Source organism: Thalassophryne amazonica, chromosome 15 (assembly GCF_902500255.1).
Source record: "Thalassophryne amazonica chromosome 15, fThaAma1.1, whole genome shotgun sequence".
Classification (NCBI taxonomy): Eukaryota; Metazoa; Chordata; class Actinopteri; order Batrachoidiformes; family Batrachoididae; genus Thalassophryne; species Thalassophryne amazonica.
In genome coordinates this window covers 61,447,267-61,473,930 of record NC_047117.1, presented here as the reverse complement: position 1 = coordinate 61,473,930, position 26,664 = coordinate 61,447,267, and the positions used below count along the sequence as shown (strand labels likewise).

The 26,664-nt window shown below is 40.7% G+C and overlaps 1 protein-coding gene across 2 annotated transcripts; it reads right to left on the bottom strand.

Moving 5' to 3' along the window:
• Nucleotides 1-1,931: 1,931 nt before the first annotated feature.
• On the bottom strand, nt 1,932-26,664 carry map2k7 (mitogen-activated protein kinase kinase 7). 2 transcript variants are annotated; one of them, XM_034187376.1, is made up of 12 exons: nt 26,528-26,664; nt 21,172-21,219; nt 18,003-18,147; nt 17,155-17,221; nt 12,461-12,574; nt 6,733-6,852; nt 6,380-6,487; nt 6,114-6,293; nt 5,009-5,089; nt 4,454-4,596; nt 4,336-4,381; nt 1,932-4,215 (listed from the first exon to the last, which is right to left on the bottom strand). In XM_034187376.1, the coding sequence occupies exons 1-12, from the start codon at nt 26,649-26,651 to the stop codon at nt 4,072-4,074; spliced, it is 1,320 nt and encodes a 439-aa protein (XP_034043267.1). In that variant the 5' UTR covers nt 26,652-26,664; the 3' UTR covers nt 1,932-4,071. The 2 variants fall into 2 exon arrangements, with proteins under 2 accessions (XP_034043267.1, XP_034043268.1); XM_034187377.1 differs by lacking the exon at nt 21,172-21,219.

Below are 26,664 nucleotides of genomic sequence, written 5' to 3'. Positions count from 1 at the left end.
GGGAAGGTTGTTTTCTCTCTCTTTTTTTTTTTTTGAAGACACAGACAAATGAATGCTCATTCAAGAATGAGACGAATGAGTGAGACTTGTGACAACTCCCAAGAAGTTCCAAGCTTTAGAGGCTCAGATTGGACAGGCTGTGCATAGAACAGTTGGTCAGGCAATCATCCGGTTTTATGCTGGAGTGACTCACGACATCAAAACAATATGGGACTATGGTCTGTGACTAAAATCAATTTTTCCACCAATCACACAACATAAAATTTATATAATTCAATCACTGAACACCACTGTGCACACGCCAGCCAGACGGATGCTTGGTGGCGGCAGCATCACATTGGAGGGATGCTTCTCTATCGCAAAAAACAGGGGTGACAAAGTTATTTCAACAAAACACAGGGCAACACTGGAGTCGAACATGATGCCATCATTTAGAAAAATGCAATTTTGTCACCAAAACCCTCACTCCAATCCTAAAGCCAAAACTACACTGGAATCAGCGATATACTCTATTTGCATCCTGAAGTGATCAAGCCAGTCTTCACATTTGGGGTGGGCGATATGAACTAAAACTACTGTCACAGTATTTTTCACTTTTTGGAGAGTATTGGTATTATAATCACAGTATTACTGGTTTTGCACTCCTTTAGTAATCATCTTCCTTGAGCATGAGTTTAACCTGGAGTATTGTCATTTCCAAATCTGCTCTTTCAAAGTTGAAAGACTCCTGGATGAAAGATAATTATTAATTATTATTTTTACAGTTTACATTAAACAAATTCTTGACTGTTTCATTAATGCTCATTAAGGCTTAATGAGCCTACAGAGCAAAGTCTGCTAATTCACCCAAAAGAACTACGATAAATTATGTGTTTATGTAAAAATGACATTATAGCCACTTGCATGTACAGTGGTCCCTTGTTTATCATGGGAGTTACGTTCTAAAAATAACCCGCAATAGGCGAAATCCGCAAAGTAGTCAGCGTTAGTTTTTGCAATTATTATAAATGTTTTAAGGCTGTAAAACCCCTCACTACACACTTTATACACTTTCTCAAACAGAATTAACATTTTCTCACTTTTCTCTCCTGTGTAAACACTCTCTTTATTCTGGGTTGAGAAGATTATAAACAGACACATGCAGAACACAATGCGCGGTGCTCTCCCCTTCGCTCACTGCCTCGGGGTACGGGATGTGGGATTTGCAAGAATCCAAGTCATGGCCACGGAGCTCTGCGGCTGCGGTTACCAAGACCTTGCAGTGGCGCTGCAGATTTTTCCGCAAGAAGTCTATCCTTGCGGGCTGCCAGAACGCTCCGCATCAAAACAGCGAGCGTAGTCTCTGGACCTGTTGCCAGAGTTGGCCACAGCTCCACACAGCAGAGAGGGGGCGATGTGGCAGCCCGCTGCTGGCATTTACAGAGCCCGCAGACTCAGTAAGCGCATTGGAGGCAGTGAGCAATCGCGGTGATGCCGACCAGTGCCGCGACCGGCCCGCCTGATAAGGACGCAAGAACACGAAGCGCTGTAAAAAAAAAAAAAAAAAAAAAAAAAAAAAAAAAAGCATGCAAAATTGCACTAAAAAAAAATCTGCGAGACTCCAAGGCCGTGAAAGGTGAACCACGTTATAGGAGGGACCACTGTATAGAAAAGTATTTCACAGGTGTTTGGCCCGCGATCGGGGGATGAAGAGAACCCCGATTATTGATCATCAAATGAGTGCATATTTGGTGTTATATTTTTGCAATTTCTTCTTATTTTCGGTTTGTGTCATTAAAAAAAATATTTGTGGCAGATGTTCTCAGCCTAATTTGTCATGGTTTTGACGGTATTGCACAATCCATATCCTAGGGCACTATCACATCGGTGACGATGATGCCTCTATCTGCCCACCTTTTGCTTACATCTCAGTTTGAGAATATTTTGTTTATTTTTTATTATCATTGTCCCATATAACATGACAAAGCTTCAGCTGTTTCACAAATGGGGAATTTTAAACACAAGCCCGAAATTGCTGCTAAAAGGTGTAACACTAAACTGAAGGGGGTTAATAATTTACCGGTACTTGTTAAAATGAACTGAGATCACTTTGTAGAGATAGAGATTCATGATTGCCATGTTGAAGCATTCCTTTATTTCTGTATACATTTTACATTTGATGTGCCTACATCTTCCTGCACTTTTTTCCTCAGATTCATCTGTCACGTGCCTTTGCAATCTTCATGTCTTTTTGTATTTGGTAGCAAACATACACACTGCTATATTTCACTTATTTGGCTTAAAATTAAAAAGTATTTGTCCTTTGGGGAGAAGTTGTGACAGCAGCGTCTAAAGCAATAAAATGTAGCAGCAACAGTAAATAAATAACAGTTTTAACAGCACGATATACATCATAAACAAAAATACTATTTCACTTTCTAAAATCTCAACTGGCAGGCTGGTGCAACACCACAAAGCTTAAAAAACAAACAAACAAATGACTAAGCCTCGGAGCTCCGTAGTTTCCCCTCATACTTGGCTTTCTTCATATTCCAATATGTTCTCTGACCCTCGTCACATCCCATTCACTTTCATAACACTCTGGTTTTCCACACCAACTCACTCCATCCTTATCCTTTTCACATCATTCCAACTACATTAGTCTGCCATCTGTCAACATTACTAACTCTCTCCACCCTTGCGCCACTTTCCTGTTTTTCTTTCTCGATTCTCACACTTTTAGCTCTCTCAGGTAGCAGTGATTTGGTCGGTGCATAACGGTGTGGGTGTTCATTATAAACATGTAGCACGCTTTGGTTGTGCCTTTTATAAATCAGCTAGGCTCTGAAAATGCTGCTTGGTTCATCATGACATGTCTTGTATTTGCATGAGAGAGATAGTCTAAACTACAATAATCTGGTCTTTGACGACCTCTGTTTGCATCACTCTACGTACAAGCTTTGGTCAAGTGACAATGTAGAGCAATATGTCACATTAAATAGCAGAGGCAGATAGAGGAAAACTGCTCCACAGGTAACAGGATCTACCACACTGATATTCTCTGTACAAGATAACCTTTGACTTCTCAATTATAGAACAATACATATAAAAAAACTAAACAGTTTAAAGGTAATATCCCATCATCTACAACTTTCTAAATCATGTCTTCTATATCTTAACCTTCCCTGAAAACATAGTTCTACTCAACAACAAAAAACAAAAGACTCCAGTTCATCAATGCCAGAATGAAACAAGTGTTTGCCTTTTTAAAAATTTTCCCCGTCTTGCAACTTCAAATTAAATAAAAAAAATAATCCAAAAACATTTCTAAGCCCTTCCTGTAGTCCTGACAATTTAAAAATCAAGTACGTAGCCAACAGGTTACAATGTGCTCATTTGTGTTTTAGTGAATAAATGATTATAAAATATGTTTTAAAAAATACTGAGTGATTGTGTTTTGATATTTAAATAAACGGACTGAGCCTGAGAATGTGTGACAAAAAGAACTCCTGAAGCATTCCACTTGCACTGAATGCCACAATATATATATAATAAGTTACAACAGAGATCTGTGTATGCATGAAAAGCTCATTCAGTGTGTAGTGACTACTCTGTTGACCAATCTAACGGTTTGGATCAATGCTGAAAACAAACATGAATGTAAATGGATAATAAAAAGTGGAGAAAGATAGAATCATATACAAGACACACAGCTCTGTGATGTAACAGTAACACTTACGTGTGTGTGGTTACTGCATACGTTGATGTGAGACGATGATAGTGTGAACATATGTAAACAAATGATGCTAACTACAGTGTAAAACTGTCTCTCTCACTGCATATCTGCCTGACCAGATTCAGCAAACCGCTATAATACAGAGCCGCCTGTGTCATCTCTCCATCCATCACTCCATCTATCCATCCAGAGTCCTCCACCGAGGATACGTGTCCTTTGCTCTGTCCAGGTGCTCCGTTGACCAGAGACAGGTGGGCTAGGTATGACGGTAGACTTGGCTGACGGTATGCTAAGACAGGCTAAGCTAAGATTGGCTGACGTAGGGCTGAGCCAATGCCAAGCCGGGCTAGGCTAGGCTACCTACTGAAGAGCGAGTGGAGCTGGTGCTGATGGCTGTAACACTGACTGCTGCGCGGCGATTCGGTCCGATCCATCACTGTTTGGAACCAACCGGCCACGTCCACCTCCAAAACTTCATAGCGTGTGATGAAACTATGCTCCTTGATGAGAGTGAAGACGGGGAGGAAAAAAAAAAAAAAACAGACAGAGATGGTTTATTTTAATCTGCCAGTTCGGGTGAATCCAAACACAATCAAAATCGGCCCCTAAAAGTAACTTACAAGTAGCTGGTGATATTTTGGCCTTTTTCTGTGATCCTTTGTGAGGCTGTGAAACAAGAAGACACATGAAGTTAAAATGTAATTTGGAAATGAACACATTTAATGGAACTTTCTTCACCATTCTTTGACGAAGGATTGGAAGTCAAGGGAGAAGCCCATGCTAAGAGGCAGCAGAGGAGGATCTTCCTGCAGCACTTTCGTTAGAACCTCAAAGTCCGTCTTGCAGTTTTTGTAGGGAAACTGTCCTGTGGCTAGCTCCACCTGGAGGACATCAGAATACATTAACATATTTATTGCAGAAACTCACAATTGCATGCTGCTATATCTATGATATCTTTAATTCTATTTTTGCATCTGATGCATCTGGAAATCAAAATGATGGCAGACAAGTAACTCTGAATTTCTTTTTTACGATGCTATCCCGTCGTATAGATGTTTCTTAACTCCTTTGAAATATTAGGCTTCATCTCAAGAATTCTAGTTACAATATTAGAAAGAAATGTTCAGATTTTAAAATAATGACTGTAGAATGTATAAACAGAATACAATCAAAATCTGCAATTTTCACAACCTGTGGAAATTATGCAATTATTCATAATAAAACATTCACAATGTGTCAAGAGTGCCTAATTCGTCTATCAATAACACGACAGTATTCTTGTTGGGGTTTTACCAGAGATATGCCCAGACTCCAGACGTCTGCACGGATGTCATAGTCAGGTTTGGTGGGATCTGGAGGGTCTATTCTCTCAGGCTGAAAATGGAGAAAAACAGTCAAACAGTCCATTTTGGACAGCAGAGTTGAGAATACAAGAATGCTACGTATTTCTGCATTTTATTTTTGTGTTGTAAGATGTGAACTTTTAGTCATCATCTTATTTGCCTTAATTTGAATATATGAATTGTGTTCATACAGGACAAAGCCACCATTTGTGGCAAACTAAATTTATTTCTAAGTTCTCAACACTGTTGTTTTCCCCCACAGAGATAAGGCAGATTCAATATATCACTTTTAAGTCTTGACAGCATACATCATATTGCCTGTCATGTAAAATCCAATTAATCTGTTTCTGCTATACCCTGAGGCCATTTGACATAAGAATATGAGAAGACATTTCAGAATAAGCATCTTGATCTGCATGGTGCATTATGGGATTGATTGGCTACCAACGCTACCAAACAACATGGGACAGATGGCAGATAGCAATATAAACATGAGCGATCTGCAGTGCTGGTGCCCCCCCAAAATTTGTCTGCCCTGATATTTACATCTAGATGTAAATATCAGGGAATCCAATTCTGAACTGTCTTGTCATATTCCTTGTTTTGATCTTAAACCCAAATCCTTTAATGTTTATCAAAAAACGCAGGTACTGACCTTGTTTAAAATATTTTTCAGAGGGGAATGTATAAGCTCCAACTTCCCAACATTAAGGGTAACAGTACTACATTGAGCCCATAAATATTATTATTTCTGTACTTAACATTTGTTTTTAATGTTTTTAACTCTGGCCATCAATCACAACTTTAGGCAAAGTGAAATTTGGATAAATCTGCTAGCTGGTCATTTAAAATGCATTACATTCCTCTGACAGATTTTGGAGTGGTCATGACATAAAGTGCGTGGTAGAACAACAGACAGCAGGAGTTGAAATTAAAAAGAGTGGAGTCCAGTAATAATTTGAAAGTTGTTTGTATATACTGACAGACACCGTACTTGCATGTGTGACTTGGTGGTAAAGTAGTGTGCACGTTATGCGTGTTGCGTTTTCACTGACCGCCATGTAGGCAGCACAGCCAGCGCTGCGGGTCTTGGCCTTGGAGTCGACAAGGCGTCCGCTGATGCCGAAGTCGCACAGTTTGATCTGACCCTTAGCGTCTAAGAGGATGTTGGAGGGTTTAACATCCCGGTGGATGACACCGTGTTTTTCCTTCAGATACAGTAATGCCTTTACTATCTGAAATACAAACAGTAATTTTTAAACGTGAGCAATTTCAATATTTGCAATAAACCCAATCGTCCTTTTGCACATCTGTCACTTACTGCTACAGTCATCTTTCCGAGGATTCGCTCAGGAATGGGGCCTTGGATCCTCTTCTTCAACTTTTCTGCACACGTCCCCATCAGCTCCATCGCAATGAAAACATCTGTCTGCACAACCATGGCAAGTACACACGCAGGTTTATAGGTAAGTTTCACTAAAAGCTTTTATCTGTCAGATTACAAAGCATGTCACATTTATTGCAATAAAATGATTAACAACACTTTAAGCTGTTCTTTTAAAATTACATGTGTTATGATAATAATGGGACAAGATAACTGACTCAATTTGGATATTAAAAAAATACTCCTCCCCTTACTGTGACATCTACGAATAACATTTCAGTGAAACATACACTTGTTACGATGGCGCCGTAGCACTGGATGATGTAAGGACAGTCGTGACTCTTCAGCACCACGTCCAGGTCCATAAGGATTCTCTTATTCTCATCTTTGTTTCCTGTACGACGCATTTGCTGGTGACAAACACACAAAATGAGACATATTAAGAATATATATATATATATATATTTTTTTTAAATAAAGGCAGAGTAGTTGCTCTAATGACCAATTCTCGTTTTTGGGCACACCCTGTTCACATTCACAACATTTCATTTCCACAAATGTAATTCTGTCTGTTTTGGGAGATGCAATAAATGAAATTCATATGAATATGAATTTCATATGAATATGAATTTGACACCACCACAGCAGAAATCAAGCCAAGTCACACGCAAACACAACGTTGTCAAATTTTACAGTTGATGGAGTCATGGAGCGTATTTTGAACATGTCCAAGATATGCTCTGCGAGTGATTTTTCAGTCCATCACATATCTCAGACACCTATTTTGTTTAGTAACAGTTACATGACTGTAACACACACACCCGCAACATTATGTCATGACCCTGTGATAGGGTGCTTATAACCCAGGTGTGACTGGACCCTTACTTACATCCATCCATTTTCCATACCCGCTTACTCCAATTAAGGGTCACCGTGGGGGGGCAGAACCCAGTCTGTCGCAGGTGTACATATAGACAGACAAACGCATTCACACCTGCACGCACACCCACGGACAATTTAAAGTTTCCATTTCACCTAACCCGCATGTCTGTGGATGTGGGAGGAACCCAGAGCACCAGGAAAGAACCCACGCAAACATGGAGAGAATATGCAAACTCCACACAGAAAGGCCACAGGTGGGAATCTTACCCATGACCTTCTTGCTGTGAGGCAACAGTGCTAACTACTAAGCCACCGTGCTGCCCTTACTTACACACATACACACTAGCATGTTCCTGCCTAAAGTGAATGTGCTGTGACTGACTGTACAGAAACAAGCCATTAGGACTTCAGCAAACAGACTCCTCTGGTGTGCAGGCTACCTCATTATTTAGCAGTTACCACTATAGCTACAATTAAGTACCTCTTTAATAAGAGGGTGACTGTGTGGGGTTATCACTGCAACTGTGTTTTCATATTAGTCAGGAGAATGAGAACAGACGAATAAAGGGGAAGAAAACTAAGCTTCACCATGAACAGTCTGGGATGAAGAGTGTTGGGAAACATGGTAAAGAGCTGCAAAGGTGGTCTTGTAGTTCAGGCTGTTGGTATATACAACTATACGAGGTCTGTCCAAAAAGTATCGTACCTTTTATTTTTTTCAAAAACTATATGGATTTGAATCACGTGTGATTGCATCAGCCAAGCTTGAACCTTCGTGCACATGCGTGAGTTTTTCCACGCCTGTCGGTTGCGTCATTCGCCTGTGGGCAGGCTTTGAGTGAGCACTGGTCCACCCCTCCCGTCGGATTTCTTTTGTCTGAGAACTTGCTGAGAGACTGCCGCTTTGCTCCATGAAATTTTTTTCAGAAACTGTTAGAGACAGGCAGTTGGAAACCATTCAATAGATTCAGTTGGATATCGGTGAAGATTCTGTCGGCGTCATGCGGATTATGGACTGTTAAAACCTTTTTAAAGACGGCCCACAGTGGCGGAGGGCGCGGCGCGCCGAGCGGCCATTCGACAGGCTGGATTGACCAGATCATTTCTAAACTGAATGCTGTGTTGATCCGGGACATCGTGTGACTACCACAGAAATGGCAACAGAGCTGGACATAGCACTTTTGCAGCACATTCCACTGTTACAGGAGATTTTGTAATGAAAGACGTGCAGAGGATTTCGCGCGTCGGCACGAAGCAGCTCAGGACGCGCAGCAAAAAAACACCTCTGTCTTGGAAGTCTCACAGGACATGTTGGGGCATGTCCAGCTGTTACACAATTTCTCAGATACTCACTCGACTGAAAGCCATCGAAAGCCGTCTGAATCTTCTGAATGGTTTCCAACACGGTGGTGTTTTTTTTTTTGCTGCTCGTCCTGAGCTGCTTCGTGCCGACGCGCGAAATCCTCCGCACATCTTTCATTACAAAATCTCCTGTAACAGTGGAATGTGCCGCAAAGTGCTATGTCCAGCTCTGTTGCCATTTCTGTGGTAGTCACACGATGTCCCGGATCAACATAGCGTTCAGTTTAGAAATGATCTGGTCGATTCAGCCTGTCGAATGGCCGCTCGGCGCGCCGCGTGCCCTCCGCCGCTGTGAGCCATCTTTAAAAAGGTTTTAACAGTCCATAATCCGCGTGACGCCGACAGAATCTTCACCGATATCCAACTGAATCTATCAAATGGTTTCCAACTGCCTGTCTCTAACAGTTTCTGAAAAAAATTTCATGGAGCAAAGCGGCAGTCTCTCAGCAAGTTCTCAAACAAAAGAAATCCGACGGGAGGGGTGGACCAGTGCTCACTCAAAGCCTGCCCACAGGCGAATGACGCAACCGACAGGCGTGGAAAAACTCACGCATGCGCACGAAGGTTCAAGCTTGGCTGATGTAATCACACGTGATTCAAATCCATATAGTTTTTGAAAAAATAAAAAAGGTACGATACTTTTTGGACAGACCTCGTATATTATATAACACCAAAATGGACAAGCCCTCTGAGACCATCAGTTTTTGAACAGTGGGATGGTATACAAATAATGAATGTTTATGAGTTCAATGGAACGAATATTTCATGAGGTTTGCTCAGCTTCGCCTCGCTGAATCAGCTTTCATTGAAAGTAATGTAAATGTAAAAACATTCATTATTTGTTTTATATAATGGCTAAAATAGATCCTTGTCATTTGATATTTTATTAATTTAAAAACAACAGAAAAAGGGACTTACAGTTTGGTGTTCCACTGCTGCTAAAGTCCAACACAAACTTTAAATAGGACTCCAAATTGCGACATGTAGTCCAGTGATGATGTGCACTGACTTCATGCTTCCAAAAAAAAAAAAAAAAAGACTTTGTGTAGCTCCTCAGTCCAGCCAGAAATCACGTCAGCTTGTCAGCTTTTCATCTGAAGAGCTCTTCACGCAACCAGATAGCTTACACCGGAGTGGATTTTGTGTGTGTGTGTGTTACAAGAACTAGCACAGTCAGTGAGCTCAATCAAATCGGCGTCCCGCTGTCATTGTCCTGCATGCACTCACACAACCGGGACAGTGCTTGTGCATGTGTGTACTGCCAAAAAAGACTGTGTACTTCCTCAGTGCAGTGGAAAAAAAAGTCCAGCTTTTCATTCTAGCGTCTTGCTAACAGCCTCTGGGAAGGCTTACAGTGCAGTGGACTTGTTTTGTGTGTATGTACATGTGTTTGTGTGCACGTGTGTGTGTGTGTGCGCGCAGAGTGCAATGGTACTTAAAGTACGGAGCCAAATTTACACTCTAAATGGAACCAAATTGCACTCTAAATGCAATGCAACACAAATGGGACAAATAATCCATGTCACGTGACATACAAAGCACCAATCAAATGACAAGGATCCACTCAGCCATTAAGCCCCGTTTACACATAGACGGTAAGAGCTCCCAGAAGCGCCCCGGAAGCGTTTTTGGCCGTCTTAAGGATCAAACGCCGTTGTTAACGCCGGCACTAGGGGGCGTGGCTTAGTTCCGGCTTTACCGGATTCGTTTGAAAAAATTATTCAACATGTCGAATAATTCCGGGAGTGCTCCCGGAGAATTCGCGTGACGACGGAGACAACGCAAACAACGGCGTTTGATACTTTTTAATCGCCGTTTCATCCTGCCCCTTCCTGTAGTGCTGCAGTTTACACCGCCGTAATTGGTGGCCGGCGTTGTATCCCTAATCAACGGCATGTAAAACAGCGATAGAGCCCACATCGGCATCATCAAGGGCGTTTTAACCGGCAACAGAGGCAGACAAAACGGCGGCGCTAGCAGACAGTACGCCATTCTAAACGCCACCTCCCGGTTAATGGTGGTCCAAACGGCCGATAGGCGGCGGTCAGTAAAACGCTAGCGCGCTGCATGCAGGCCTCTCACTCGCGGCCAGCTACAGATATTTTTGCAGAGAAGCTCCAGTATGCCTCCTAAAAGAAAATTGGAAGTGGCAAGGACTTACCAAGAGGTATGGTTCAGAAGCAGAGGGGAGGCCTGTGGTGGAGGGGGAAAGGAAGGAGAAGAAAAGGCTGAGGATGATCTCCCACCCCCTGAAGTGACAGAGGCATGTATTCCTGCTGCTTCAGCCTATTATACTCTGGGGGCGGTGCCTATATGCAAAAGTTCCTGGAGTAACACAGGATTTGCCTGGATAAAACCAGCAGTACACAGGGCATTATCGGCAGCAGCAGAACACCGCCGTTCTCACGCGCGTCTTAACCTGCGATTGTAAAGGATAAAACTGGGTATTAACCCCCGTTGCCTGACGTGTGCCGGATGCTACGGGGTCAAAGCGCCGCTTTATTCGGCGGATTTAGCGGCGTTTTATCCGCATATTTGCGGCTAGTACGGTGGTCAAAACGCCGGCGAAATGCTCTGCCCCTTTCCACTGCGAAAACAGCCGGAACTTCGGTCTACGTACTACTCGCCGACAAAACTGTCTATGTGTCAACGGGGCTTTATATAATTTTGAATGTTGGCATCTTGGCAGTGTGCTATGCCGCCTAATTCCTATCCCCATAAATGTTTAACGGTGTGGAGGGTGAGAAAAACCTGTGTGACCACGGCAGGATGAATGAAGCCTGAATATGCCTCCCTGTTTCAATGTTATCAAGTTAGCTAACCCTAACAAACTAGGTAATATGGGTTTGGATGACTGATTTTTGTAGACTTGGCCATTGCTCTAAAAACACAAGGCTTAGGTGTGGGTATTAAGCATTATAACTGGGACATAATAAATGTGGCAGTACCAGTGTCATTACCTATTTATTAATACCTGGAACATAGTGATAACAGTACTAACATACAAATAAAAGATTAATATTTCATTCACCAGAAATAGAGGACAAATTTCTTAGACCGTCCATACAATTACACACAGAAAGTTATACTCTCAGATATCTGTAATACAATACTCAGAAAGGGTAAACATGAATGAACTAGCACCCAGCACACACCAACTGGCACTCAAACCGACCACATACCTGATTATTCATAGCTTTATGATTTTAAACAGCTTAAAGGGGTGAGATATACCCCGCCCCCCCCAATACGGTTGCCATGAATGCAGAAACTAGCTGAAAAAAAACAAAAAACATTTTTTTTGTATCAGACTCTAGACCTTGTCAAATACCACTTAAATAGAAAACATTCCAGGTCAAATCTGATTTCCACTGTTAAGATTTAGAAAAAACCTATCCAGCTTGAATGGGATTCAGCCAGAATCCCACTCAAAATGGATTGCCAATTCAAATCTGAACAGTGTCGAAGCACAACAATTTTTCACCTTTCTAACACACTGACGAAATACCAGTTCAAATGTTTTCATTTTAATTTTGATCAGTTTTACAACCAGACCATCTGTCCCATAAAATTTTCTTTTGTGTTCCAACAATAGTGAAAAATCAAGAATCTGTTGGAAAACAAAAGCCCTTCACCTCAACAACCAAGTGAAACTCTCAAAAATGTGGGATCCCATTTTGAGTGTCCCCCTGCATAAAGGAAGTATATGTTTATGTTTGTGACATGCAATGGAACAGAAAAAGAGTAATGTGTTAATTGTGAGTACAATCTTACTTTGACAGCAATGACATGTCCTGTCTTCTTGAACCGCACTTTAAAGACCTGTCCACAGGTCCCGCTGCCGATCTCTCCCTCATTGATCAGATCTGCTACTTCTGCTGGATACCGCTGCAGAATAAATCCAGAACAACAGTGATGTTGAGACCTGCTTCAGATACTTACAAAAGAAAAATGTTAAAAGCATAATGTCTGTAGATCAAAATATACAGTAGTGTTCAGAATAATAGTAGTGCTATGTGACTAAAAAGATTAATCCAGGTTTTGAGTATATTTATTATTGTTACATGGGAAACAAGGTACCAGTAGATTGTCACAAATCCAACAAGACCAAGCATTCATGATATGCACACTCTTAAGGCTATGAAATTTGGCTATTAGTAAAAAAAAAAGTAGAAAAGGGGGTGTTCACAATAATAGTAGCATGGCATTCAGTCAGTGAGTTTGTCAATTTTGTGGAACAAACAGGTGTGAATCAGGTGTCCCCTATTTAAGGATGAAGCCAGCTCCTGTTGAACATGCTTTTCTCTTTGAAAGCCTGAGGAAAATTGGGCATTCAAGACATTGTTCAGAAGAACAGCGTGGTTTGATTAAAAAGTTGGAGAGGGGAAAACTTATATGCAGGTGCAAAAAATTATAGGCTGCTCATCTACAATGATCTCCAATGCTTTAAAATGGACAAAAAAAAAAAAAAAAAAAAAAAAACAGACGCGTGGAAGAAAACGGAAAACAACCATCAAAATGGATAGAAGAATAACCAGAATGGCAAAGGCTCACCCATTGATCAGCTCCAGGATGATCAAAGACAGTCTGGAGTTACCTGTAAGTGCTGTGACAGTTAGAAGACGCCTGTGTGAAGCTAATTTATTTGCAAGAATCCCCCGCAAAGTCCCTCTGTTAAATAAAAGTCATGTGCAGAAGAGGTTACAATTTGCCAAAGAACCCATCAACTGGCCTAAAAAGAAACGGAGGAATATTTTGTGGACTGATGAGAGTAAAATTGTTCTTTTTGGGTCCAAGGGCCGCAGCCAGTTTGTGAGACGACCCCCAAACTCTGAATTCAAGCCACAGTTCACAGTGAAGACAGTGAAGCATGGTGGTGCAAGCATCATGATATGGGCATGTTTCTCCTACTATGGTGTTGGGCCTATATATCGCATACCAGGTATCATGGATCAGTTTGGATATGTCAAAATACTTGAAGAGGTCATGTTACCTTATGCTGAACAGGACATGCCCTTGAAATGGGTGTTTCAACAAGACAATGACCCCAAGCACACTAGTAAACGAGCAAAATCTTGGTTCCAAACCAACAAAATTAATGCCTCGCAGATGTGAAGAAATCATGAAAAACTGTGGTTACAACTAAATACTAGTTTAGTGATTCATAGGATTGCTAAAAAAAGCAGTTTGAACATAACAGTTTTGAGTTTGTAGCGTCAACAGCAGATGCTACTATTATTGTGAACACCCCCTTTTGTACTTTTTTTTACTAACAGCCCAATTTCATAGCCTTAAGTGTGTGCATATCATGAATGCTTGGTCTTGTTGGATTTGTGAGAATCTACTGGTACCTTGTTTCCCATGTAACAATAAGAAATATACTCAAAACCTGGATTAATCTTTTTAGTCACACAGCACTACTATTATTATTCTGAACACTACTGTAGGAGCAAAGTTCTTTCTCTTTTTTTGTTCCCCCATTCTGATTTAAGGGGGTGATGGCCGTTTACACAAACTCTGCCAAACATTACATTTGTCGGACCCATCCATACCAATAAGATGCATGAATTCCTCAAAAATAAAGAATAAATCATCTGTGTCTGTTTTCTTCTTATCCTTTTGTCATGTCATGCTTAAACTGCTTTCTTATCTTGGTAGCAAAAAAAAAAAAAAAAAAAAAAAAAAAAAAAAAAAAAAAAAAAACCTCAAAAGAAAACTGGCTGTCATGGAAGCTTCAAAAGTTCCTACCTGTTTAAATCCAAGAGACTCTGCAGAAAATAACCTGGTTGTTTTTCTTCCTCATTAAGATAAAACATCTGTATTTTTCTGTGAGCCTGTCACTGCAAAAGTGGAACATCAAGACTGTTGCTGACTATCAACACTTGAGATCAGTTTTATGTTCAAGTCCAGAAGGTTCAGAAGCAGTGTGTATGCTCACGCTGTGTCACACACACACTCGCACTAAAAACGGCAAACAAACGTGCAGGCAGCGAAAAAGCTCACTGCCTGATCTCCACTCAAAATCCTGAATATGTACAAATTTTTCTGACAAACTTCATCAGCTGACGAGGAACTCATTTTGTGGATGGAAAACGGACTTTAGTCTGACAGAAAAGAACATAAACTGATACATTTCCTTGATCAGTCACAGTGTGATTGGGACTGCAAAGCCAGCCATTGTCCTAGAACACTTCCTGTTTCTTGCACAAGTCTTTAATATCCACAGATCTGTCATTCTTCTTCTTTGTCTTTCGACTGTTCCTGTTAGGGGTCGCCACAGCAGATCAATCGTTTCCATCTCACCCTGTCCTCTGTGTCTTCCTGTCACACCAACTACCTGCATGTCCTCCCTCAGCACATCCATGAACCTCCTCTTTGGCCTCCCTCTTCTCCTCCTGCCTGGTGGCTCCATCCTCGGCATCCTTCTCCCTATATAACCTGGGTCCCTCCTCTGCACATGTCCAAACCATCTCAATCTCTCCTCTCTGACTTTGTCTCCAAACCGTCCCACCTGAGCTGTCCCTCTGATATGTTCATTCCTAATCTTGTCCATTCTTGTCACTCCCAAAGAGAATCTCAACATCTTCAGCTCTGCCACCTCCAGCTCTGCCTCCTGTCTTTTTGTTAGTGCCACCGTCTCTAAGCCGTACAACATAGCTGGTCTCACTACTGTCTTGTAAACTTTCCCCTTCATTCTTGCTGATATTCTTCAGTCATAAATCACTCCTGCCACCTTTCTCCACCCACTCCACCCTGCCTGCACTCTCTTCTTTACCTCTTTACCACACTCTCCATTACTTTGAACAGTTGACCCCAAATATTTAAACTCATCTACTTTCACCACTTCTACTCCATGTAACTGCACTATTCCACTGGGCTCCCTCCCATTCACACACATGTACTCAGTCTTGCTTCTACTGACTTTCATTCCCCTTCTCTCCAAAGCATATCTCCACCTCTCCACACTAGACTCAACTTGCTCTCTACTCTCACTACAGATCACAATGTCATCTGCAAACACCATAGTCCATGGGGACTCCTGTCTGATCTCATCCGTCAACCTGTCCATCACCACTGCAAACAAGAAAGGATTCAAAGCTGATCCTTGGTGTAATCCCACCTCCACCTTGAATGAGTCTGTCATTCTGACTGCGCATCTCACCGCTGTCACACTATTCTTGTACATGTCCTGCACTATCCTAACATACTTCTCTGCCACTCCAGACTTCCTCATACAATACCAGAGCTCTTCTCTTGGCATCCTATCATAAGCTTTTTCTAAGCCCACAAACACACAATGTAACTCTTTCTGTCCTTCTCTGTACTTCTCCAACAGTATTCTCAGAGCAAACATTGCATCTGTAGTGCTCTTTCTTGGCATCAAACCATATTGCTGCTCACAGATCTTCACCTGTTTTCTAAGCCTAGCTTCTACTACTCTTTCCCATAACTTCATGCTGTGGCTGATCAGCTTTATACCTCTGTAGTTACTGCAGCTTTGCACATCATCTTGTTCTTGAAAATAGGAACCAGCACACTTCGTCTCCACTCCTCAGGCATCCTCTCACTTTCCAAGATTTTATTAAACAATCTGGTTAGAAACTCTACTCCCATCTCTCCTAGACACTTCCAAAGTGGGTACCGTATTTCTGGCCTGGCCATTTATTTTTTCAAACTGTGCTCAGACCCAGCACCTAAACAAGGCAGGGCATAATTCAAGGCTGGTGATTATTAACAAAATGTTATTTGCTGCCCGCATATGGTGTTAAGTTTCACACACATCCCTGGTTGTGACAAGCCAAACGGTTTTTGATAAGAGCCCTCTGCCTGGCTGCAAATCCCCCCTGGAGCCTGACATGCAACTGCTCAAAGGCTGAGACTGTAAGGGCAGTGTTTTGTCACTTTTACGTTTTCACTTCTTCCTCTCCCATCATATTTTAAAACGTTTTTGCAGTGCATATCATTGGTTTGGAGGTTGATGACTGCATAAAGATATGGAGCTCATTGAGGGACAAATTAATCCAGAAAAAGCTGCTCTTCCTGTGGCAAATTGCATAAAGATGTGATGAAAACTTTAAAAGGGTTACGTGCACGGCGACATCATTGCATGGTCATGGAGTTACAGAGTTGCAGAAACATAAATCAGGCTTTAGGATTTTAAGGTACCACTCCGCAGTGGACTTAAAAAAAAAAAAAAAAACAGATTTTTTCTGTTTTATACATATAACGGATTTCGATTATAACAAAATTCGCTGGTCCACCTGAATCCATTACGTGAGTTTTACTGTAATTCAACAGTCCAGCAGCTTAAAGATGGGATTCCTGCTTTTAATAAGCAAAAGAAAGAAATTCTACAAAGTGCATAAAACAGATAAGTGTTGGGAAAAAACTTCTTTAGCTGTTCAGTTACCGATTTAAAAATGGGGTTGTATTGTAATCAGGGGTACTGACATCTGTGTCAAACTCACCTGCCCATCAATCTTCAAATATCCCGTCTGTTTCATGATCTCCTGTAGTTTCTGGTCAATCTCTGCACTGTGGGGACAAAAGACAAAATTGTCAAATGCTACATAAAAATGCACAAGACGCGAAAGTGAAATATTCACGGTGGGGTGAGGACTGAATGAGAGAGAGCATCAGACAGAATCCATTCGACAGCATGCTCGTACAGTGCTCTTGTTCGTTCAGACACAGCATGTCGGTCCATTATGTGCAGCATAAGGTCACTGTCCGTTCTCTGTGCTTCACATGTTTAAGTATACTTTTGTATAGTATGTGAGCATCATATCACTGTGGTATGTGGTAATCATTTACAGAGCAGCCTGGTCAAAAGCTTTGACTGAAGCCCTTGTCAGACATGCAGGCAGCAATATTGAGAGCAAGAGTTTGAGTAGATTTAAATTTTTAAACATGCACTTCCTATCACAGCCTTGTGCATGTGTCAAATGAGACTTTAGGCATGAAGAAAGATGAAGAAGAATATTACAAGATCCCAATTGGTAGAACTGTTGGCATGTTTTTGTTTTTTGTTGTAAAAATTACTTTATTTTTGACACATTCCACCAAGGAATCAAACTGGGCAATTTGCCACAGTATTAAATGCGTTGCATTCTGAGGCACCTATAAAATACTGACCACTCAAGAATTCATATACTAAAACCAGACAAATTTTACACCTATGTGTCACCGAGCTGAAGTCCCAATAACTTTGAAAAGCACACAAGTTATTTTGTAATAAACTACATACTTTTTATACGGTATATAATTTTTAATCACTAATTCTTGCTCAGGAACAGGTGCCCACCCACCCACATACTTCTCTAGGCTTTTCTGTAGACCATATGGAGGTGTGGGTAGGGTAAGCATGTGTCGTGGACGGCTGGGGTATGGGTGGTGTTGAGGTGAACTCTCTGAAGACGACGACCGGCTGCCTCCATCGTTGGCCAGTGGCAGTTGAAGCGCTGGTGAAGGATTACAACACATTAGTGAGAAATCAGAGACACAAACATTAGAATGAGGTATTTCCAGAAGACATTAGGCCAGGGGATACAGAATGGCTGTTTTTTTGTTGTTGTTCTCGATCAAAACCAGAAGAACAGATAATGTGCTGATTTACCTTAACTATAAGCATCATTAGCTTTAATAAAACAAAGTTTTCAGTTTTGGAGTCAGACTATGGTTTTCTTAAGTGCTATCAAACTAGTGGTTAAAAACCACAGCATGAAATTGTAAGATCTGATTAACTAATCCATCTGATTCTGTTTAATAGCAACTAAATTATCCCATCAAATACCAAAAGAAACTACTTTCAGTGCTGCTAGTAATGTCTTCTTTAAAAAAGACCATTCACTGCAAAAGAAAAACCATTACAATTCTCATATCTACGTAACACAGGAGGTTTAGTTAAGATGTGGATGTCTACAGACAGCTTTTAAAGCAATGACAAAGTGCATTAAATATAGCTTTTAAAAAGAAAATTTAACGACAGCCAATCTGGAACTCAATCCTGCCCGTAGCTGATAGTGACATCCAAAATCTATACAGTAGCAGCACCATCCTTCTATCCAAAGCTGCACAAAATTCACAACTGAATTCAAAAGGACTCTTGAATTTCAATTCAATTCTGGAATTTGGGTTTGAATTTTGAACTGGAAACAGGCTGCATTATTACAATTCTAAATTTTTGAATTTTGAACAGCCCTACCTTCATTTAAAGTGTTCACTGGAATCTCTAATGGAGACTCAAGATTTTGAGAGAAGAAATCAAACAAACAGCATTTTATTTTGTTGTAGCATTGCTTGTATTGTAACCAAATGCTCAAAGAGCTAAAAAGACCTCAATGACAAAATACTATGGACACCTCCAGACTGCTGAACTCTCATTCCAATTCAGCCAAACAGGTATACTCCACCTTATAAGTTGTTTAATAATATACTGGACATCTGTGTAGAAAATGATAAGAACTTCGCAGAACTCTGTCATTACTATCAGTGTGATTGCTATCATCTTTGTGCAGGCGGGCAACTCGCAAGGCTGCCAGCAAGAGTTTGCATCCATGAGTCACTTGTGGCTGGATCAGTCTGTAAAGGGAAAATTGGTTAGTGAAGACGAGGAGAGGTTAGTGTAGAGAGGCACACAACTCAGGCAATCTTTGTAACAGGCTACATCTCCACAGTTCAGTCAGCTCCAGATGGACAAATAAGAGGATAGACTGGCAAACGTACACACATTTTCGCAGGCACTGCTTCACCATCTCCTGCTCAAACAGTGCTATTGCTAAACAGAGGGTAAGAAGAATGCCAGAAGAACAACAAACAACATTGAACAGTCTGATGCGAGAGAGAAAAGAAACATAACCAAAACTGCACGGCATTAGACTTGGACAGGAGGGAAAGTCTTCAGTCGCCACAAAGAAGAAGCCAGAGTGTTCACAACACTCCTGCAGACGGACCAGTGGGGGGATGCTGGATTAGAAACCGTGTCAAAGAAAACACAACCCAAAACACTGTGCCGTGCAGAAAAAAGCCACATGCACCATGATTCTCTGCCTCTAGCAAAATGAAGGTTAATCACCTGACGCATCCACACATACGTTCAATGTCAGCACTGCTCTGCCACTGCCACACACACAGGCAAAGAGGGGAGCAGGAATGTCACGATGGACAGCAGATTGTGGTATAAGAGGAGGTGCCAATAAAAGACAGGCTGAAATATCATTGGCTTCACAACCATGGATAAAGCCTTCAACAGACACTGTAATAATCCGTGGAACTTCTTAATTAATAGTCAAATTTGAGGTACTGTGTCAGATACAAAACTAAGAAATTAAAGCTAAGGGTATGAGGAAAAAAAAAAGTCCTTTATAATCATATAATGTACAAGATATCAAGTAGATGGCACATGAGAATCAGGATCTATCATGGCTGCCATCATTTAAATACACTGCTGGCTGTTTCTAAATATTTGAAGCTCCTAAAGAGCTGTCTGTGAAAAAGATGCACAGGACCAATGCTTCCTAATCTTTTGTTTAAAAACAAACAAACTCATGCTCCAGAGACATATCCTTATGTGTTGTATTCCTTTACCAGCATTGCAAATGAATATTTGCAGATTTGAGTCATGAAACTACTAGTGAACTAGTGGTACAGCTTTTATAAAACAGCTACAATTCAGTTCCATAAATATGTGGACAGACCCAAATTTTGTAACTTTACCTTTGTAAACCACCACAATGGAGCTGAATTAAAACAATCAAGATGTGCTTGTAGTGTAGAATATTAACTTTCATTCAAGGCATTTAACAAAAATATCAGATTGACCATTTAGGAATTATAGTAACTGGCCAACAAACATATAAATATATATATATACATACAATTGTTAATACAGTACCTAATCACTTTTACAGATAGGCTCTTATATTAGCTGGTTAAAATTACCTTTATATATTTGTAAACAGAGGCAGCGCTCTTTATGCACAGTCACTGCTTTTACTCTGCATTTTACAACAAATGGAAGATACATGTACAAATGACTATTAAATGAAACTTGTGTAAATGTATGACCAACTTTCCTGGAAACTGATTCATCATTTTAAATTACTTCTCAACTGAAAAAATACCAAGTTTTCATTAATTACTGCATTTGAAATATATGCTACATTTTACAGTTTTGCATTATTGTGAATTCAATATTTCTGTGTTCTGGACTGCTGGCTGGACCAAATGCAAAGCATCAGTTTAAGCTCTGTGACTTTTTCTCCATCAGAGTTGCAGCCCTGAACTTTATAGTGACATAAAGGGCTCTTAAGATACACTGGCACAAGCAAACAAACAAACTACAATATTAACCGTCTAAAGAACTAGATTGTGGTCATTTACAAGATCAGAAAAACAGAGTGGAGGAGACGTGCACTGATAAGGGACAGAGGTTTTTGAGACTGAAAGATGTGCAGTGGCAGAGAGAGCGATGGATTGAATGATACCTGCACGCTGGGAAGGAGCTGGAGCAGGACTGAGCTGGATCACGATGACTAGACAGAGGAGAGAAAATATACACACACACACACACACACACGCACGCACATTACTGCGCTGCTCTACCATGACAATCATACACACACGTTTTCCTTCAAACATTAAACGCAGGGGGAGCAGCACAGGCATTGGGTCTGTAAATGTCTCACTTGCTTTTGCTTAGTCTCACAAACAATAGCAACCCAGTTCTGTCAGCTGGAAACAAAGGAAAATAAAACCCGCAACATTAATTTTCTCATTATTAAGCATTTTCTCTTAATTAATATTAAGTAACCATTAATTAAGAGAATGTTTATCATCATTTAGGAATTAATTAGCATCAGAATCACGATTTAACCCCACAAAATGAGCATAATAGTCAATTAGTAACTCGTAATCACAGTTTCAAATCTTGAAATTGTCACACTGGTGATTTTTTTTTTTTTAATTATCAATATGGAACTAGTGGGTTCAATGTGTGGTTGCAGTTGACAGCCAGTCTATGAGCAGAACACTGAACCCCGTGAGTGTGCATTGCTTACATACATATGGTGCATCCAGAAAATATTCACAGCGCTTCACTTTTTCCATGTTTTCTTTTGTTAAAGCCTTATTCCAACATGGATGAAATTTATTTTTCCCCTTAAAATTCTACACACAATACCCCGCAATGACAATGTGAAAAAGTTATTTTTAGATATTTGCACATTTGTGTATGTGTGTGTGTGTATATATATATATATATATATATATATATATATATGTGTGTGTGTGTGTGTGTGTGTGAGAAAAAAAAAAACCTAAGAAATCACATGTACATAAGTATTCACCGCCTTTGTCATGAAGTTCAAAATTTAGCTCAGGTGCATCCTGCTTCCACTGATCACTGGTATATCACCTCCCTATACCACATTATGTGTCTGATCACAAAGATTCCAGAAGGTATAGTTTGGACTATCTATAACTGAGTGTTACGGAGTTATAGGGCAAAAGGTCAATTTCAGTTTGTACAGGGGTCAGAGATTTTTTGATTAAAAAGTGGTGCAAATTATTGGTTGAACTAATAGGATTAATAAATGGAATGAAGACTGTGTTAAATGCTTGGTCTGCAAGGTACAGGTCAAACAATGTTGATGTCCATTGTATTCTATGGCATGTGACATATGTTACCATGTAACGGGATAACTAAGCATGACACATGGTGCAAACTATTCCTTTTTAAAACCCTATTAACTCAATCAATAATTTGCATCACGTTTTACAATATTTGGAGCAACTTTAACTTCTGACCCCTGTACAAACTAAAGCTAAACTTTTGTTACCCTTCTTGCTATTTTACAACATAATATTCAGTCATAGATAGTCCAAACTATACCCTTTTGAAATATTTACAGTCAGTTCAATCTGATTGGAACATTTTTATATTTTGACTCCTGTGTAATTCTGCAATTGACCCCTACCTGGCCACCTATTGAAAATTCAAATGGATTCTCAGTTTTTTCAAAAGAGTAATGTTTAAAGCCTCGGTCCCACCGAATAATGAAGGCTGAAGAAGGAGCCACGCATGGGTGTGGGGTGATTATTTGAAGAATGACCCACGTTTTCATCTTAACACGTATCCACTATGAAGGTGCCACTATGTGCCTCTCTGTACCCCGCATGTGCTGCGTAGCAGCCTCTAGTGAGCCACGACCGACCTGTCATTACAGCCTCGAATGGCTCGCATCAGCCACACTAAGCCACGTAGTGCCACGTAGTGCCATGATAGCGCCATGTTGGCGCACGTTTAGGCATGAGTTTGGTCCAAACCTCCAGCCCTCCCACACCTGGTCCCTTCAAAGTGTGGGTTTTCAATTCACAGATTCACAGCAGCATTTAAAGATGTCCCTTCTTTTTCTTTTCTTTTTTTTTAACGCAGTCCAAAAATAGACACTCCATCACAGTTCCGCAGTTGTGCGCTGTGCACCAGGCTGCAGTCCACCTGTAATGCACCAGACCAGCTAGACCCGAACCATGGGTTCCTGGAAAGCCACCTCTGTGCTCCTCGCTGGCTCTGCGGCTCTCTTTTTTTTTTTTTTTGCGGCTTTAAACACACAAAACTTTATGTTTGTCCGTTTATTTCTGCAAAATCGCTCTTTTGCGCGCACGCTGCTGTTGTCCTTTCATGGACAGCCGCCTCTCTGCTCTTTCTGGCTTCCGTTCCATCCATGGCTTGCTGGCTTTATTTTTTCCCTGGCTTTAAGCACAATCATTTTTACAACGTGATTCCACTTTTGACTTTGTGTTCGTCTGTTTATTTCTGCAAAAGCGCTCTTTTGCGCGTGGTACCGTTCTGCGTACAGAATGAGGTGGCTGTTTTATTATATACACCTGTGGATCATTTTCAATATATATATTTCTTTATTTCTTCCGCAGCTTACAAGTCAGCATGATACAACTTTTAACTTTGTGTTATGTCTTCAAAATCGCTCTTTTGTGCGCTCTCCACCTGTGCTGCCGCACAGCTCTTAGCTGCTCCACTGGAGTTATTATCTTCCATGGCATTAAACACACATCCACTTTCACGCAGTCACCCAAATTTTAACTTTGTGTTCGTCCAATATTGACTGAAATATCACTCTTTTGTGAGCTGGTGTTTTGCCTAAATGCTCGTTTGAAGCGTGATGAGGAGTCACTACTGCCTCAGTGCGTTAGTGCGCACACACAGCGGAGCTCATGTGATACATTAATTCCAGAAGTGATTACAGGTATTTTGGGCATCGTAAGCACAACGCAAATGCCTCTAAGCTGTCGCAGTAACTCAAACACAAACTGCGCCACGCTGTTGTTGCTAAATTTTGAACATCTTGAAATTAGCGCCACGCTCAGAGAGGAGCCTCGTTAACTGAAGATAATGCCTCTAAGAGCCACTCTGAGCCACTATAATGCCACGATAGCTCACAAAAAAAACAAACAAAAAAAAACAGGGTGCGTGGCTCCTTCTTCACTCGGTGGGACCGAGGCTTAAGAGCCAAAATCTGTAACTTTCAAATGGGTGGTGATATATCAAGTTTCAGTAGGCCACTGAAGTTTTTTTTAGGGGAACATGTATTGTCCAAATGGACAAAAATTCCATTTTTTTTTTAAATCCAAAAATCCCTTCGGGAAGAAAATTACAGCCCTTTTTAGGGTAGGGGTTAAAGGGGCCAAAACAGTGACATAGTCAAAATGTGGATTTTGACCTTTGAATATCTTTCTGCGCCCTCAGTAAGCCTCATTGATCTTATGGAATATGAATGTATTGATGGAGTTCTCCCATTTAGCGTTATATTTTTCAAGGCTAACTGACTCAAGTCACGACTTTTGGCATTTTTGGCTACATTTGGGACCCTCTACAGTTTTTAATAAATTTGCAAACATTTCAAAAATACTTTTTTCATGTTATCATTATGGGGTGTTGTGAGTAGAATTTTGAGGGCAAAAAATTAATTTACTCCATCTTGGAATAAGGCTGTAACATAACAAAATGTGGAAAAAGTGAAGCCCTGCGAATACTTTCCGGATGCACCATAAATTAATTCACATTAATCTAGGAAAAAGCACAGAGAAATGAGACAATGTTGTGTCTTGAAAATGGGCTGACTGTGTCTCACAACTGACTTTGAATCATAATTGTGAGATGTTGTCTCATAATCACAACTAAGTTTCACATTAATTGGTGAACATGACTCAAGAATAAGACAAAAAAGTAATGCAGTGGTTATTTTGACATTTACTCAAAAGCAACTAGACTGTTTGCTTAGTGTTTAAGGTAGTTTGCCACTCACTCAAATGACTTATCTTGACTTCGCAATTCAAGGTAACAGCTGCTTTCAATTTTATCTTCTACCTGGGTGTTCGGGCATTTTGATTGCTGTGTTTCATACCCAAGTACAATTACCCGCCCACTGTGGCCATTTGTCCTCCAACATTGTTTCATAGCCCCAAGTAGAGTTGTGTCAACATACATCACCATGAAATTATATTATCACTCCTGAAAATATCAATGTATTTGCGTGTTAACATCTCTTACGACTAGGAAGGGGAATCGAGAACCGTTCCAGTTGAGAAATGGTTCTGCATGTTTTAATCCATTGGAACTGTATGCTCAGATGTTAGAAATTCCTCTTTTCACTGCCAGCGTGTTATTCTGACAGTTCCGCTTTGCAAGCTTGTGTCATGATGTCAGCTGTAAGATCATGACGTCAACTGCTGCATCGGTCAACTATGAAAACAGCTGCATTGATGAAGAAAACTTCTGTTGGCCTTTTTCCATATAGAAAAAGGATAAAGAGCTAAAAAAAAATCCTCACATCCAAAGCAGCAGTCAATTTATGTGTTCTTCTTAAGTCTGCTTCCACACCAGTTACAAACTGTACTTAATACCACCTTTTCAAGAAAGATCCATGATCAAGTAGACTTTGATGTTCAGTGTACTCGGATCCAGACCTGGGTCCCTCGTGTGAAATTCAGCAAAGAATCTTCATGAACAACACGTAGGATATTTTTATCTTTTCAAATGGTGCTGAAAATGAGCCACAATAAAGAGACAGCATACAACACTAATCACACAGAAACAACTGATCTATAACATTCATTCACACGCAGGAAAAAAATGCACCTTGTCAAAAGGTTTCGGCAGGAAAAACAGCCAGGTTTGATGTCAGTTTTTCAAACCCTATGTGAACAGGTAAGATCGTTTTACTGCCAAGCACAATTTTAAAGGCGTTATTGAGGCTTCTTAATTTAGCTAAAGCAGCTGACAGAACAAGTTACTGAACTGCCTTCAGTTTACATGTTACAGTTTATTAAACCAAGCTACAACTGTCAGCCTGCACAAAACAGCGTCTGTTAAGGCTCGAAGATGGAAATGACAACTGACTGTGTCACAGCAATCCCAATTAAGCCGTCATTCGACAATACTTGTGAAGTACATATTAGCTTAGTCCACTTTGTGGCAAAAAGATACATTTTAAGAGCGGGCCTTCTATTACTGTCTCACTACTAGGGTAACGTTAGCTAGTTAGCCTAGCACGTTTGACAGGACATTAACTAAGGATATGCCTGCTACAGAAGCGTGTCATGACAACGCTTTATTTTTTTTAAGAAATCTTACCAGACTGAATACAGAGCTTACCAAGTGTATTAAATAAGCGATTTAACAGGAGGGATCTACCGACCCAAGCGGAGTCGCTGTTTGTTTACGTAGCTAGCCTGTTAGCCCCTTTGCTCCCCTCCCACTCTCCGGTCTTCCCCCCGGTATTCTGGCCACTACAGGTTGCCCGCTTTATCCCAATGTACACTCACTTGGCCTTGGACGTGGCCGCTGTGGACTCATATCGATGTTGAGGTCAATTCTCCGGCGAGCTTCTTTATTTTCCTGCTTTAGTTTCTCCTCGATTCGCGATAGCCTCTGCTCCAGCGACGACATCTTGAAAAATTGA